The sequence below is a fragment of the Mandrillus leucophaeus genome, unplaced genomic scaffold, assembly GCF_000951045.1.
Source record: "Mandrillus leucophaeus isolate KB7577 unplaced genomic scaffold, Mleu.le_1.0 Scaffold40, whole genome shotgun sequence".
Lineage (NCBI taxonomy): Eukaryota > Metazoa > Chordata > Mammalia > Primates > Cercopithecidae > Mandrillus > Mandrillus leucophaeus.
Genome location: NW_012104254.1, coordinates 946,258 through 963,629, shown reverse-complemented (window position 1 = coordinate 963,629; position 17,372 = coordinate 946,258). Strand labels below are relative to the sequence as shown.

Sequence of the window (17,372 nt, the reverse complement as noted above, 5' to 3'; positions counted from 1 at the left end):
ATATATAATATACTATATAGTACTAAATACACTACTATAGGAATGCAATAAGTATTCTTATATACTCGGTTTGGTCTGGTCTCCATCCATTTCATTATTCTAAATTTTAAGAGGAGGAGTTGCTGGGTGCAAAGCCTATCCCTTTTTCAAGTTAAAATATATTTTCAGCTATTCGGGAGGCTGGGGCAGGAGAATTGCTTGAACCCGGAAGGCGGAGGTTGCAGTGAGCCAAGATCACGCCACTGCACTCCAGCCTGAGCCTCCAGCCTGGGTGACAGAGCAAGACTCCATCTCCAAATATATTTTACCAAACTGATGTCCATAAAAGTTATCCCAACTTAAGTTCCCACTATTAGTAACGAGAAAGTCAATTTTCTAATTCCCATACTCATACTGGTTATTACAATTATTTTCAAGCTTTACCAATCTGATGGCTGAAAAAAATCATAGAGCTGTATGAAAGTGCTTATTCTCATCAGAATTGAATGATTGTTCTAATGAACCTTTACCTACCAAATGAATAAAACATATTAACTGGTATTTTTGCATTTGATTTTTTAACATTAAATCTTTGATTCATCTGAAGTTTACACTGGCATTACAGAAATAAGGCAAAAAGCTGGGTACTCATTTTTCAATGTTATAAGAGGGCAAAGGATTATCTAGAACAGTGATCTGTAAACCCTTGTCTGCTAGTCAAATCTGATCTACTACCTATTTTTGTCAATAAAGTTTTATTGCAACACAGCCATGCTCATTCTTTATACATATTGTCTATGACTGCTTTTGCGTTATAATGGGCAAAGTTAGGTAGCTGCAATAGAGACTGTGTGACTTGCAAACCCTAAAATATTTACTATGTGGGCATTTACAGAAAACATTGCCGATTTCTGATCTAAGACATGTACTTAGTTCCTTCCTCTCACTGGTTAATACAGATAAAAGACTCCAGATTTAGTGAAATTACATGTTAACTTGTACCTTTCTCTGGTAGAGATACAAGTGATTCTCTCCAGTAGAAAAGATAATCTTGAAGGTTATAGTTTATGGCTTAGTTTTGTCTTTAACCAGTGTTGTTTTTAACTTTGAAATTGTATCCTAACATTGCCCATAAATACCTAACTTCTCAAGTACTCTTTGGACTGATTTTAACATCATATTGGTTCTCTCATACATTAATGAGTTTAAAAAATCTTCAGCTTGCATTTGTTTTATATTTATATGAATCATAATTTTGCCTTTTATAAAAATTATATTTTTATAGGTATGAACTAGAAATCCAGCTTCTTACAGTTCTTTTTTCCCCAAATTGCCAGCCATTTGCTTCCAAAACATTTATAGAATAATACGTCAGTCTCCCCATCTATCTAATTGTTACATATGTGGATTGAATACAAGATAACTAATTATAGAATATAATTTGCATATTGATTATAGATTTAAAAGTTCACAGATACAGCTATACAAAAAAAAAAAAAACATATTCTTTTTCTATAATTCAACTAAATTTATCTGCTTGACCCCAAGCCTGCTTATTGACAGAATACAAAAGAGATTACTCCAGTTAAATCCGCCACTTCAGGTTTTCTCAGTCATTTCAGATTTAAACTCTTTTAATACTGAAATTTTCACCAAGGTGACCTGCACCTTTCCGGGTGCTTGGAAGAGACACGGCAGGTCTGCAGTCACCCGCTCAAGCAGATTGGCCTCTGTTCTGAGATAAGAAGGCCTTGCTGACCCTCAGCATAGTCATTCCTAACACTGGATATGCATAAATATCCACAGCCCCTCCAGCACCAGGTCACAACCCTGTCCCTTCCTCATCCTGACAGCTAGGCTTCTTCAGGCCCCAGCCCTCCCTCTGTTAACGTCTGCCAGGAAATGGGGAAAGCTGCATTTGCCTCTCATGCTCCTTCAGGACTCTAGAAAAGCTGTCAGGCTCTCACTGCCTCTTAACGCCTCTGACATTGTCACCTATTTTTCCTGCCATGGTGTCTAGGGGAAGTTTCAACTCCCCCCACCCGCTCTCCAATGCCCACCACCATCACTATACGGAGAATTGAGTCTGGGAGCAAGGTTAGGAAGACTGATGACCTCACATTTCTTATTCTCCTCTCCGATTCTCCTCCCTTAGTCTAGGCAACCCAAGAATGGGATAGTCTACGGCTTCATCTATTCTCTTTCCATTCTACTGTTTTGTTCATAATTTTACGTTCTGATTCATTCAAGCCTTTAGGAAAAAGTTTTGGTTTTCCAGAATAACCCTGCTATAAATTTTATATTATTTATTTATTCATTTATTTATTGACTGATTGATTTTCAGAGGTGGTGTTTCACTATTTTGCCCAGGCTGTCCTTGAACTCCTGGGCTCAAGCAATCCTCCTGCCTCAGCCTCCTGAGTAGCTGGGACTGTAGGTGCATGCTACTGTGCAAAGCCCTGCTATAAATTTTAAAAGTCCATTTTGGAACTTAAAATTCCATTTAACTGTTCCCGTATTCTCAGTTATTCCTCCCCTGAAGTAACATACCACATGCTTACTGTCAAGTTGGGGAGGGGTGTGGACAGGGACACTTCCCTTAACCCCTTGATATCAATCTTTTTTTCCTGAAATTTTTGCTTTACATTATGTAGATAATTATTGGTTATAACACACCTAAAAAATGGAACTAGCACTTTGCATAAGAAAAAGCTCTTTGGTGTTTATCATAAATACCAGGGGCATCAGAGGTGATGAAGACTGTCTAAGAAGCATCCTGCTAGTGATAGGTTCATTGATAATAAGAAAGAAAGAAAGGTCATAATTAATATGGAAAAGGTATAATTGAACTGTGGATTTGCTTGGTAATATGGAGATCTTATATGGATTCCTTTATTATTATAAAAATATACTTATTATTGAAACATTTCCAGTAAAAATAACTTTGTCAAGTTTGAAAATCTTCTAATACAGTAGATTAGAAGGGTGGTCATTCTTGCTAATCATCTAACTTGGACTCGTTTTTATGGTGTGGTCTAACTCTTTGGCCAATGACCAAAAAAGTACAGATGATGGAAGCTGACATTGAATGTGGGGGCAGAGATAAACATTCTCCTGTTTATCCTGGCTTCTTCTCCTGAATGTGGCGTGACTGTTTCTCATCTCCTTTCTATAATTTCTACTGCACAACTTGGGTGGTGCACAGAATTGTGACATCTACAAGCCTAAAGTTTTGAGAAGCCTTTGGTGAGAAGTGTATTAAAGGAATGCCCAGCATTGGTAGGTTTTCTGCTGGGGATGCCACATAAATAGATACCTTTACCCCAAACTTCTCCTACCACCTCCGCAGGCAGCAGACTTGCCAACAAGTCTTTACAGCTTCTGGAACAATACTGAACAGATTAATATTTTTTTTCACCTGGTTCACTTTTACTTTCAGAGTTCATCCCTATGGTGTTAGAGGAGCTCATTCTCACTATAAACTAAAAATAAAGTCCTACTCCAACTGAACAGACCCCTTCTTGGCCAAGGGGACCCAAGAGAAACCTTAAAAACTGAATTCCTGGCCATAAATGGAAGGAAAGTCAAATAGCCTTCTCATTATTTGCCCTCCGTTTTGGAGTTCATACACAGCTGAGCAGCATTAATGTTCAAATAGAGGTCATAGACTCATGAAACAGACTCATTCTGGCAATAAGATACCAAATTATAAACAAGACCTAACACATGTAAGGCAAAGAAGGGTTAAGTCATTCCTGCAAGCCACCAATCTTGCTACATAGCATCCTTATCTTAATTTGAAACATTCCTTTCTCCTGACTCTGAGTTTTAGATAGAGCCTTACTCCTTTAATCAATTGCAAATTAAAGAATCTCTGAACCTAGCTATAACCTGTAAGTCCCTGCTTCAAGATATCCTGCCCTTTCGGGCCAAACCAATATATACCTTCCATGTATTGATGTATGTCTTTGCCTGTAACTCCTGCCTCCAAAAAATGTATAAAACCAAACTGCGATCCAACTACCTTGGGACCACTTACTCAAGGCTTCTTTTGTTTGTATTTCCCCTGGGCCACAGTCACTCATATTGGCTCAGAAAAAGCCTCTTTATCTATATAACAAACCTGCACATGTATACCTGAACCTAAAATAAAAGTTAAAAAAAAAAAAGGAGTGAGTTTCATATTTCAAGAGATGCTTTTCTGGAGGTGCTTTGAGGGACCTGATGACAGAGGAAACTTTCAATAATAAGTCTGTAAAACACACAAGGTAATAGAAACACTCATCCATTTAAAAAATGCTATTCTGGGCTGGGCGCCATGGCTCACACCTATAATACCAGCACTTTGGGACGCCGAGGCGGGTGGATCAACTGAGGTCAGGAGTTTGAGAACAGCCTGGCCAACATGGCAAAACCCCAAAAATTAGCTGGGCATGGTGGTGGGCACCTATTATCCCAGCAACTCGGGACGCTAAGGCAGGAGAATCACTTGAACCCAGGAGATGGAGGTTTCAGCGAGCTGAGATTGCGCCCTTGCACTCCAGCCTGGGGGACAGGGCGAGATTCCGTCTCAAAAAAAAAAAAAAAAAAAAAAGCTATCTTGCCTTTACAAAGAATAAAATTTTGTAATTTCAAACAACATGAATTAGCTTGAAGGATGTTAAGTGAAATAAGCCAGGTACAGAAAGACAAATACTGGATGATCTCACTTATTTCTAAAATTTAAAAAGTTGAACTCATAGGAGCAAAAAGTAGAATGGTAGTTGCCAGCGGCTAAAAGTAAAAGTGAGTGGAGAGTTGTTGGTCACAGTGTACAAGTTTCATTAGACGGAAGGAATATGTTTTTGAGCTCTATTACACAGCATGGTGACTATAATTAGTAACAATGTATATTTCAGAATTGCTAAGAGTGAAGTTCAAATGTCCTTCCCACAAAAAATAAGTATGTGAGGGGATGCATATATTAATTAATCATCCCACAATATATACATGTATCAAAACATCACACTGTAGACCATAAATACATAAAATTATTATTTATCAATTAAAATTTAGAACATTAGAATTTAAAAAATCAAAAAAACAAAACAAAACAAAAATAAAATATTTTACGGAGTTCGGTTTTTCCATCAATATCACTTTGGAGGGGGGTGGGTAAGAAAAGAGAAGATATAATGAGGAGTGTTCCAGAATTTTCTGCCCCAACATTAGTCTTAGAGTGTTCAGCAGTGATAGCAAAGAGGCCTTTTGAACTTTCAGTAGAATACCAGCCAGTGCTGTTATCGTTTGTACCATCTACCCTAACTAGATGGTGTTTTTTGACCACTCCTCTCCCTACTTCATACCATGAAGATATTGCTATTTCTACCGTTCCCTCCAGCTCTGCCCCTACATTCAATATCAACTTCCATCATCTATACTTTTTTGGTCATTTGCCAGAGTTAGACCACACCATAAAAACGAGTTCAAGTTAGAAGATCAGCAAGAATGACCACCCTTAGATGGTTTAAGTTGCTTTCATATCTGTTTACAAGTGAGCTAGCCAACAATGAGTTTGCCTGTGTCCAGATTCCAACCTACCTACCCCTGACCCTCACTCCCGGCCACTTGCTCCCACAGGGACCTTGGGGTGGTTCAGATTATCCTGGAAGCCAAAGCCCCAACAGTTGCCCTTCCTGCCTTTGTTTAATGGGGGCTTCTCTGTGGCCCTGAAACCTGCCAGGTACTAATGAGCACCCCCACCGCTTCCCATCCTTTAAGGGGCTTTAGAGTCAGGCAGTGGAGGTGACTGGCAAGTCACGAAACTCTCTGAGCCTTATTTCCTCATCTATAAAATTATTATAGCGTGATAATAACACCTACCTTATAAGATGAGGATTAAATGAATGCAAATGTTTCACAAAGTTTCTGAAAGCACTCCATTAAGTATGGGCTATTGGAGTGTGTGTGTGTGCATGTTCTCCCAAGGTTCAGCTGAGATTTATACAGTCACAGGATACTTTCCAGGCTATTGTTTGTGTAAACCACACTGACTGAAACAGAAATAGCCCCAATCTCTGCTAAAATCTGGGGAAACACTCCTAAACATTTTAGACGTAGATTTTAAAAGAAACTCATTATTGTGAGTCTTACAATACTTATTATTGAATCTCCAAAATTTACCCTAAGGTTCTTATTCTTTGAGGAAAATAAACCTAAAGGCAAAGGGAATAATCTTTTGTAAGTAAAGTGTGGCAAAATAACATTCTGTCAGGTATTAAAGCAACTCTTAATTGCTAGACAATTCCTGATCTTTGAAGCAAGTTCTCAGCAAAGATATTAAATTGCTGCCAAGGGTTTAGACATTTAGCTTTCAAGAATTTAGATTGATGATGATTATTATTTCAATATTGTTGCTTATCTACCCAGCAGATTTCCCCCTGAAAGCCAAAGGGCTTAATAAAACCAGAAAGCTGGCCACAAATTGCCATGGTGAGGCAGCCCTAAGGCCCTGAATGAGATGCTTCCTTCTGGAGTGGCAGGAACCCCTGCAGGGAAGTGAACAGCGGCCCTCTTCACCTGGTAAGGCTACTCTGTGCCGGAATTCACAGGTTCACAGTAGCTGTGAAAGAACCTGGAAGCCTCCACAGGACAAACCTGCTGCAGGGAACAGCCCAGCAATGACCGGCCATTCCAATCTGCTCGAGTCCAGTTTGTCTGGGCTCCAAGAGCTAAGGGTACTGAATCTCCACTCATTTGTTTGCTTCCTCCTTGCCTTACGAAGGCCATGGAGCATTGTCTGGACTGAAATCCACCCCCAGAAATGCTGAAGGCATTACCCTTCATAGGTAAATAAAAGTGAGACAGACACTTGAGTTTATCTTCTAATGGAGCTGTGTGAGGTTGGGCAAATCACTGAACCCCTTAGTTCCTTCATCTGCAATTACAAAGGCCTGGGATAGATCTAGAAAGTCCCTGTTAGCTTAAAGTCTATGTTTCTAAGTTGACTGAAAAATGAGAATGAAATACACATAAAGAAAATTAAAAACTCTTGTTTTATGAAAAGTTGCCTCATGATTGAAGAGTCAGGAAGAGAGTGATTCAAGTCAATTTCACAAGTTTAAATACAAATAAACTCAACTTTATTCTATTCACACCGTCTTCAACTTTAAAAGATAACAGAAAACTTACTGGTGATTCGATGTCCTCTAGGAGTAAAACAGAACAGCGTTCACATTTCAGCAGAGTTTGGGCCCGATGCATTATTTTCTTGACAATTTTCTCCAGGTCAGTTTGTTCTTCAAAGAGGTCATTAACCACCTCTAGCAAAGCCTAGAAAAGATGAAATAGTTGTATTTAGGTGGATGTAAAACTGAAAAAACGTTGTTTTTTTTTCTTAAAATTTAATTTAGTCTTTGCTTTAATAAAATATAATAAATCTTTTCGTGTAGCTAATTTTAAAAACTTTTATGATTGTTTTGATATATTTTTATCACTCAATTTTAGAATACATGCTTAAACTGCAAAATACAACTTGAGAATAGAGCTAGTTCTTGTAACAGGTTTGAAAATAAGTAACTCAAAACCTAAGCTATTGGAACTCTAGATTATTTTGAGTCTTAAAGGATGATGATTACAGGGGTCACTTGAGAGGCAGGTGTAACCAAGTCAACTATAACCCTTGTTTCTCTCACTATAGATTAGCCTTCTTCCTTACCAACATTGTTTTGTAAAATGTTGAAAATTACTAAAGAGCACCAGAGAAGACCCTTTCCCTCTTCACTGTTGATCTTCACTACAGATTAACTTCCCTCTTCTCCTCTCACACAAGGACTCCATGGCCATCACAGTGCCTTAAGATGGAATGTTAAATATATTCTTTTAAATTGGAAAGCAAATGAAAACCAGCTATAAAGAAAACAAGTTGTATAGAAAAGAAAACAAACTGTAACTAATTATATTGTTATAACTCATACACCAGCCTTGTATAGAAAATGCTGAAATCCTATTAAATTTCGTTGCTTTGTGCCTATAGAAGCAAGAGTCTAACTTTTAACTTTGGAACATTTACCCTATTTCTCTGGAGTCTGCATCTCCTGGATTGGCCATTCCCAGCTTTTCACTTTAATAAACTCTTTAGAACTAAATTCTGATTATTAATATTTCAGTTTGACACAGGGATCACATAACCATTAGCTATAGGCATTTCTCCTCTCCTATAGTAATTTTTATGCAATGCAACTAGGTACAAACCCAACATTTTGGCTGGGGCAGTGGCTCATGCCTGTAATCCCAGCACTTTGGGAGGCCGAGGCAGGTGGATCACCAGGTCAGGAGTTTGAGACCAGCCTGGCTAATATGGTGAAACCCCGTCTCTACTAAAAATACAAAAAAAATTAGCCAGGCATGGTGGCATGTGCCTATGGTCCCAGCTACTCTGGAGGCTGAGGCAGGAGAATCGCTTGAGCCCAGGGAGCAGAGGTTGCAGTGAGCCGAGATCGCACCACTGCATTCCAGTCTGGACAATAGAGTGAGACCCTTTCTCAAAAACAAACAAACAAAAAACAAAAACAAAAACAAAAAACAATATTTTATAAATAATGAATACCTCTAAAGCACATTGATTTCCGAAAATTACAAAGCAGCTCTTCCTCACTATCAGGAAGAAAGAGATTCTTGGTCAAACTTCAGACTTCTTCACTAATACACATCCCTTATACAACTCTGAAAGAATTAGAGAGGTGAATGCTAATTAAGGTTCAGATTCTTAAATATATATATATAATATATGTAATTTACATTTAGTCTTTGCTAAATATAAATATATAAATTACATATATAATATAAATATATATAATATATACATATCCTTCATATATAAAATATATATACCCTCCATATATATAAATAAATATATATGTACACACATACATATATACCCTCCTTAATTCCTCTACACAAGAGGACATACTGCTTTATCCCAAACTGTCCAGGAGAACATTTAGATATTTATATATCAGGAAAAAAACACATTAATTTTTTTTTAAACAGCAGAATGAAAAGTACACGACTTAGAAAAAAATCTGAAGCTCTAACTTGAAAACTGTGTACTTATTTAAAAATTAAATTGTAGTAACCTGTGATTTTCTCCAGCTAAGAAATGAGCTGCAATTTTTTTTTTTTTTTTTTTTTTGCATTGAAATAATGTTTGTTTGCTCAGGTCAGGTATGCATTTGTGAAAAATAAAAAATAAAAATAAACAATATTTGCTTGGAATTTTTAATCGCATGGATGTTTCCAGAGATTTAAGAATGGTAGGTTATGTACACGTGGTAGATATTATGCTTCTCTCTGACAGCAATCAGAAAATTACACAGACAGCGAATTGCCCAGAGGGCACTTGATTCAATAGAATGTAGAAAGAGGTGCAATTTCAAGTCTAATCTCTCACAAAAGGATTTCATGAATTGTCAAATTCACACCTATTCATCATGGTGCTAATCATCATCTCAGGGACATGACTAATTTTCAACTTCAATAATGAATTTGATTTGTCCTGAAACCACTGAAACGTGAAAATTTCTTCTCTGAATCTACTCAGGTAAAAAAGCATTTGAGTAGCTGGGCGTGGTGGCTCATGCCAATAATCCCAGCACTTTGGGAGACCAAGGCAGGTAGATCACATGAGGCCAGGAGTTCTAGAGCAGCCTGGGCAACATGGTGAAACCCCGTCTCTACTAAAAATACAAAAAAATTAGCCGGGTGTGGTAGTGTACACCTGTAGTCCCAGCTACTCAGGAGGTTGAGGCAGGAGAATCACTTGAACCTGGGAGGCAGAAGTTGCAGTGAGCCGAGATCACAGCACTGCACTCCAGCCTGGGTGACAGAGTGAGACTCCACCTCAAAAAAAAAAAAAAGGCATTTGAATGAGTTAGGAAAAACATGAAATAAGTCCAGTTCACTGAGCAACTGAAAGAGGACCAAATATCCTAGGTAGGGTTATTGAAACCACCATTGCAAAATTATCGCTGGGCTGACCTAACCAGCTCCATTTTTCTTCTAATCTCCAAACTGTCCTTGTTCATTTCTGGACATAGGCTGAACTAACTTTGGGAGGAACATAGTTTATAGTTTATTGTTTAAAACAAAGATGATAACAGCCCTTTCCCAAAACAAACCTCTTTCTTCTCTGGGGACTAGAATGCCTTTGTAGGACTAACAAATTAGCCACAAAATCAGAAATTATGGCTTAGGAGTCATACAGCTGACTCTTCCTAAACTGCTCCTCAGATCAGTGCTTCAGATATTTTGTAGACCCTGCACCTGATGGATCAGCTGGCACCACCCAGATCGATAAACTGGCTCATCCGATCTTGTGACCTTCCCGACCCAGGAGCTAACTCAGGGCAAGAGGACAGTTTCAATTCTCTACGATTTCATCTCCAACCCAACCAATCAGCATTCCCTATTCACTGGCCTTCCCCCACCCACCAAATTATCCTTAAAAACTCTGATCTGGGGAGACTGATTTGAGTAATAATAAAACTCTGGTCTCTGACACAGCCAACTCGGTGAATTAACCTTTCTCTATTGCAATTTCCCTGCCTTGAGAAATTGACTTTGTCTAGGCAGTGGGCAAAGTGAACCCACTGGGTGGTTACATTATCTCTAAAGAAAGACCGAACAGAGCTAAGGACCATATTGCTCCATGATCCCAAAGCAAACAGGAACAACAAAAGGTGAAAAAACTTTTAAGTGAATCTTGCTATTTGGCATTTGGACAGCAAATCTCTGTAAGGGGTCAATGCACAATAATTTCATGTTCAGATATTAAAAATCAGAATTTTCTGAGTAATTACAAGCAAAATGCCCTGTTATTAATGGGGAAAACATTATTTCTTTAATCATCTAGACTATTTCTTCAGATGGATCATATTAGCTGAACAATTATTTAACTTTTCAATTTGTTGTGATTGCGTGGAGAGAGCCTCTGGGATCCATATACAAGAACATTCACCTCAGAGGAAAAACTAATTGTGCCTTGAGTCTTGCACTGACAAATCACATTATAGTAATTTTATTGTTTCTAATTTAAAATTGCTGCTTTATTAACGAGTGATGAAAGTTTTACAAATAACAATGCAGACTAGCTCCAGGATAGGAGAAAGAGAGAAGAAAATCTGGGATATCTGTCAGGCCTCTGAGCCCAAGCTAAGCCATCATATCCCCCTGTGACCTGCACGTATACATCCAGATGGCCTGAAGCAACTGAAGATCCACAAAAGAAGTGAAAATAGCCTTAACTGATGACATTCCACCATTGTGATTTGTTCCTGCCCTACCCTAACTAATACGATATAGTCTACCCCAACCTTAAGAAGGTACTTTGTAATATTCTCCACCACCCTTAAGAATGTACTTTGTACGCCTATCCCAAACTTGTAAGAACTAATGATAATCCCATCACCCTTTGCTGACTCCTTTTTCAGACTCAGCCCGCCTGTACCCAGGTGAAATAAACAGCCTTATTGCTCATACAAAGCCTGTTGGTATACTCTCTTCACATGGACTCACGTGACAATATCCAATTCAATAGATAATGGAAACATTTTACACAGTTGAATAGGTCCTGCTTCTTGATGCCAACTTGCCTTCCAGGAAACGGGTAGCTGCTTTTTGTCCTTCCTTCTAGTGACCTTCTTTCGCTCCTGGGCGTGTCCTTGGAGCTTTCCATTCTCTCATCTACATATCCATCCCTAAATTAACCCAGCTAGATCCCTGGCTTTAAATAGCCTCTATATGCTGCTGGTTCCCAAATCTCAATCTCCAGTCCTGACATCTCCCCAGAACTTTAGACTCCTGTATCGAACCGTTTACTTGCCAGCTGTGCCAGCCACAAGTCTCTTTCACTCATTTCCCATATCAGTAAGCCCCGTAGATTTCACCAGTTTTGGAGGAAGTCTGTCACTTCTCACTGCCCTAGTCTCAGCCATATTATTTTTTGACTTCAATACAGTTCTTCCCTAAGTTTTCTCACTGCTTCAGCCTTCTCCCTCCCTCCCCAGCCAGTTTATCGTCTCCAGGGAGGCCAGAGTGAACTCTACTGAAAGTAAGTCAGACTCAGCTCAAAATCGTCTAATGGCTTTCCATTGCACTCAGAATGAAAGCCAAAGCCCTTGCCATGCCCACAGGCTTTTCTACCATCTGGCCTGCCTCCACATTCTCATTTTATTTTTTTTCCCTTTCACTCCCCCCTTTCTCTCTGCTCTCTAAACACACTGACCAAGCTTTCTCCTGACCCAAGTCCTTTGTACTTGGTATTTCCACGGCCAGAAATGCTCTCCCCAGACCTTCATGTGGCTTTGCTCCTTCATTCGATTTAGCTTTCTGCTTAGAGATCATCTCCTTATAGAGACCTTTTTGATCACCCTCTAAAATACACGTCCTCCCAACCCAACCTTCCTCAACCCTTTATCCCTTTATCTCACTTTATTTTTCCTTGCAGTATTTATCGCTACCTATACTATGCAATTTTAAAAATGTGTTTTCTTATCTATTATCTATTGTTCTCATGAATAGTAAGTTCCATAAGGGCAGGGATTTGGATAGACAGCATGTGAAAGGGAACTACACAATCAATACTTGTTGAATGAATAAATTAATTGTGCCATACACAAGAATGCAAAGATTAATCATACATGAAGCTTCCCTTAAGGAGTTCAAAATGTAGTTGGAGAGGTGGGACCTCCTTAAATATCATAATACAGTGTGATAAGTATTCATAATAGGATAGTGGTAGTAGATACAAGGCAAAACCATAAGTGTAGAAAGGAAGATTAATCAGAAGGCTGAGCTGGGTCCTGAAGAATGTGTGAGGCAGACGGTGTGGTTGCAAGGAGTGGGATTGACATGAGGCATTGAAGGCAGAGAGATGAATACGGTTAAAGGTATGATCAAATGAAACAGATTGTTTGCTGGAAATTGGGGACCATATTGCTGGAGTGCCAGATGAAAGCAGGAGCATGGTAAGACATGGGGCTAAAGATGAAAAGAAGATCAAATCAGAGAAAAGATGTGGTATGCCATGCTAAGGACCATGGCTGTATTAGTCAACTCTGTTCATCTGTTTACTGATAAAAAATATCCATAAAGCATAATAATTAGCAAATGAAATTTTAATCAACTTGATGCCCAGATTAATTAAGGGTTTCAAACCCTTTTGAACATCGTTTTGTTAAATATATTTCTAAATTGTTACAGTAATCTTCCTATATTTAACATTAGAATGAGTATAATATAATTTAATCTCTATTTGATAATTTAGCATTTTTTGAGTACTAGACTTTGCCTTTTTTGCAACTTAGATCTGTAGCTCCTGAAGGTATAAGAGATCTCTCTAAGTTTCTTTATCATACTATAAAATAGTCTTTGCATTATTGTTCCAAGTATCTAGTGTGGGGCACTTTCAGAAACCCTTTCAATTTAAAAATTGTTTCAATCCAAAAATTGTTTCAATTCAAAAATAAAATCTGGGAAGTGGGGGTAAGATCATGTTTGTAACATAACTTGCTTCTTAAAGGAACTTAGTTGTAAAAGCATCACCAAATTGTGTTATTGCTTCAAAGCCATAAATAAGCAAGGATTTATCTGCAGCCTTACAGTATAGATGTGATATTAATTTTCTTTTTTTTTTTTTTTTTTTTGAGATGGAGTCTCACTCTGTCACCTAGGCTGGAGTGCAGTGGCGCAATCTCCACTCACTGTGACCTCCACCTCCCGGGTTCAAGCAATTATCCTGCCTCAGCCTCCCGAGTAGCTGGGACTACAGGCACCCGCCACCGCGCCCAGCTAATTTTTGTATTTTCAGTAGAGACAAGGTTTCACCATGTGGGCCAGGCTGGTCTTGAACTCCCGACCTTGTGATCTGCCCGCCTCAGCCTCCCAAAGTGCTGGGATTACAGGCATAAGCAATTGTGCCCAGCCAATTTCATTTTTAAAAGAAGCTTGTACCCCTTCCCCCAAATAACAACAGATAATTTGTATCCACTTCCATTTGGGCTTATTGCTTAAAGTGTATCTTCAACCACAGCCTTGCAGAATTATACAAATAAAAAAAGATTCCTGTACTATTCAAAGATCATTCATTGGCTGTTTTTAAAAGACATAATGACTTACAGAAACTAGAAAAAGAGTATTGAGGAGTGTCAACAATGTTTTTATTTACTCACTCTGCTTCTTTCATATTCTTTCCTTGAGGCAGCAAAGAGCTGAGCATTAGATATGGCGATTCCACAAAACGGAAGATACATCTGCATAACCTGGGACAAAGAGAGCAGTAAGAACATTAAAACATAAAAACACTGCTACATCCTTCGCTAAATTCCACACTTCCTCTATATGCCTGATTATAATACTTTATTTGCATCTACAGAGATTGAGTACAGAGAGTTGTTGATACTAGTACTTTAACTTCAGAATGAATATTTTTCAAAGTTAACTGAAAGATGTTGTAAATCAGTCTTTAACTAGAGAATTCACATCTATGAAGACATAAAGTGAAGCAACAGATTATGAGGGCTGTGACGTAGGAACTGTGCCTAAAGCAGCTTGTATTGCTTCTTGGATAAAAGAAGGATAAATAAGTAAAAAAACTGTGATACACCTGGAATTTAAGGCATGTGCCCATACTCACATTTGGAGGTAGGCAGGATATAAGTCAATTCTTTTGTTGGCATATGGCATATACCATATGTATATGGCACACAATTCACATCTGTAGCAGGGATTTCAGCTTGATTCTAGACCTATCCGCTACTAGTTTTAAACATGCCTGTCAGGATGGGCCCAGTGGGGTCAGCAGGCCTGGCAACCTTCTGCAAAAGAGCTCTAATTGTGTCTGCCACTGGGTAGACATAACTGGACACAAATCATACTGGTGGGATGCTTCCGCAGAAGCCTGATGAGGAAAGGCTGGGAGCCTGTGATGGAGAAGTCCTCCTATGGGCAGAAACACCCAGCCGTGATGGGCCTACTCCTAACAAAGACTTTCTTATCATGGAGGTTTAGGCATAGGGATTTTTACTACTGCATTGCACTCTCAAGAAATTCATCTCCAAAGTCTCTGATTCCAGAGAGACAGAATGCGCCAAGTAAAAACTGAAAGAACTATTTCCGTAAATTCTTCACAATGTAGATGAAACAAGTGACATACTTGGGACTTCTCTAAAGCAAGAGGGAAAAAGCATGTTTATATCATAGTCTCTCTATGTCTCTCTCTCCCACACACACACACACACACACACACACACACGCACACACACACAATGGTGCCCTAGGAAGAGGTACAAAGCCCTGGCAAAATAGAACAATTCCTGCTGTATCCAGCAGAGGGCAGTGCAGTGCCCGCTGTGGGTGAGGGATGACGGCAGCCTCACCAACTCAGGAAGCACTTGTGAGGCACCCGGGACATCCAGAACAGAATCACCTGGAGTGCAAGGTAATTACGCAGAGGACTTGAGGTGCACAAAAGATGAAGGGCAATTCACATTCCCTATCACTGAATGTCCTTATGAAAATCTTTCTTTGGTTACCTGGGCATGACCAACTCTGACCTACAGTCCTGGAAGGAATTTCAGAGCCATATAAAAACTAAAGCTATAACTTCATTTTAAGAAGATAGAGAAACAATGGGATCAGAATTAAGAAGAGGTACAAAAATAAATGATTTTTGCAGATGTTTTTGGGATAAATTCCTTTTCTGGATTTTCACATATTGCCTTCTGGAACTAGATGTTATTTCTGTTACCCTCTACTTTCCCCTTTCTTACTACTCCCCCTCATGCCTTAGAAAGTTTGTCCATAAACCAGGATAAAGCTATTGGCATAAAGCTGCCAGATATTCCATCAGAATTTCCCTGCCTTTAGGCAGAATGGGACCACTTTCAATATCACCTACACATACAGCAAGCACTTTCCTTGTAGTTTTCTGGAAGTTTTGTTTTTGGCTCTTTGTTTTTTTCTGCCATGGAGACAGTGACTATAGCGGGGATAAAAGCAAGGAGGAGATGTGGGTTACTTATTTTAACTTTCCACTACTTATTTGTTTTATTTATTTTTGCCTTCGGGGGACAAATTTAAGGTGGCTGGTAAGTCAAGCAAGTAAGAGGGGAGTGACCAAATGAACATGTGAAATGTTTTCTAATATATCACAGGCTTGCTTCACTTCATTTGTAATTCCAATATTTACTGAGTTCCAGGTATTATGTGAAATTAAAAAGAATCTGAATTTTAAATCAAATAATCTTTGTTATTTTTACAGTTTTGCTGTATGAAATGCAACAAATCACATAAGCTCTTGAACCTTTTTCTTATCTATAAATGTCAGGTTTATGGTCTTTTTTGGTTCTAATCTTTGGTGACTCAAATAATGTGAAACATCATTGAGTTGCAATATTCTATTTACTAGAGAAAAGAAAGAATTCAGTAAACATGCCTGTACCTTATTCAAGAAAAAATAATTTATAATAGTAATTGACATTGGCTAAGCCCTTCTGTCAACATGTCAGGCATGATGCTATGTGTCAGGGATGATGTTAAGCATTGTATATGCACGATATCTGTTTTATATTCACTTATGTTTTACCATTAATCCCAGTTTGCAGATGAGAAAACTCAGGCTTTAAGAACTTACCCAAAGTTCTTGGGAGATAATTCTCTATGGATATTTTGTGTTTCTGCACATGTGGCAAAGAGAGGCACTGGCTGTATCTTTTGGGAATGCTTATACAACGAACAGCCTTGGAAGATAGAGATACTGTCTCCTTTCAGAGCAAAGAACAGAAGTGTTTACTATCCAGTATAATAAAGACAATATCTCCTTCTAGACAGAGGTCAGGCAGGTTCACTGTTCATTATAAAAGATTTGGGTTGCTGACATTTGAGGTTCCTCTGCTGTCATGCAATCTACTATATGTGCTATTACTGGGGTCAGGGAACCAGCAAAAATGCTGATGCTCAAACTATTGCTATTGTTGTGAGTAATAAACTGTTTTTTGTCACTGATCCAGGAGTCTCATGTCTTCTGTCAGCATCCATGAGACTGTGGCAGACTAACTTGCTAGCCTGCATGTACAGTATAGTAAAATCAGACCGTTTACAAATCTTAACGATGTCACCTAGATAGTAAATGGTGAAGCTGAATTTAGAATCCAAGCGGCCTAACCCTAGGATCTACCTTCTTTTTTTTTTGTTGTTGTTGTTAAAATTATTCTCTTTTATTGGTAATTCTTTTTTTTTAATACTTTAAGTTCTAGGGTACATGTGCATAACGTGCAGCTTTGTTACATATGTATACTTGTGCCATGTTGGTGTGCTGCACCCATCAACTCGTCAGCACCCATCAACTCCTCATTTAC

The 17,372-nt window shown here is 38.6% G+C and overlaps 1 protein-coding gene across 3 annotated transcripts in view; it reads right to left on the bottom strand.

Annotated features, from left to right (window-relative positions):
- PDE11A (phosphodiesterase 11A) overlaps nucleotides 1-17,372 on the bottom strand; it is a 522,267-nt gene that overhangs the window by 279,091 nt on the left and 225,804 nt on the right. For all 3 annotated transcript variants that reach the window (XM_011991832.1, XM_011991830.1, XM_011991831.1), the window contains 2 exons: nucleotides 14,187-14,276; nucleotides 7,150-7,290 (listed from right to left, as the gene is read on the bottom strand). In XM_011991832.1, coding sequence (XP_011847222.1) covers nucleotides 7,150-7,290; nucleotides 14,187-14,276 — 231 coding nt within the window. The remainder of the gene's footprint in view (nucleotides 1-7,149; nucleotides 7,291-14,186; nucleotides 14,277-17,372) is intronic.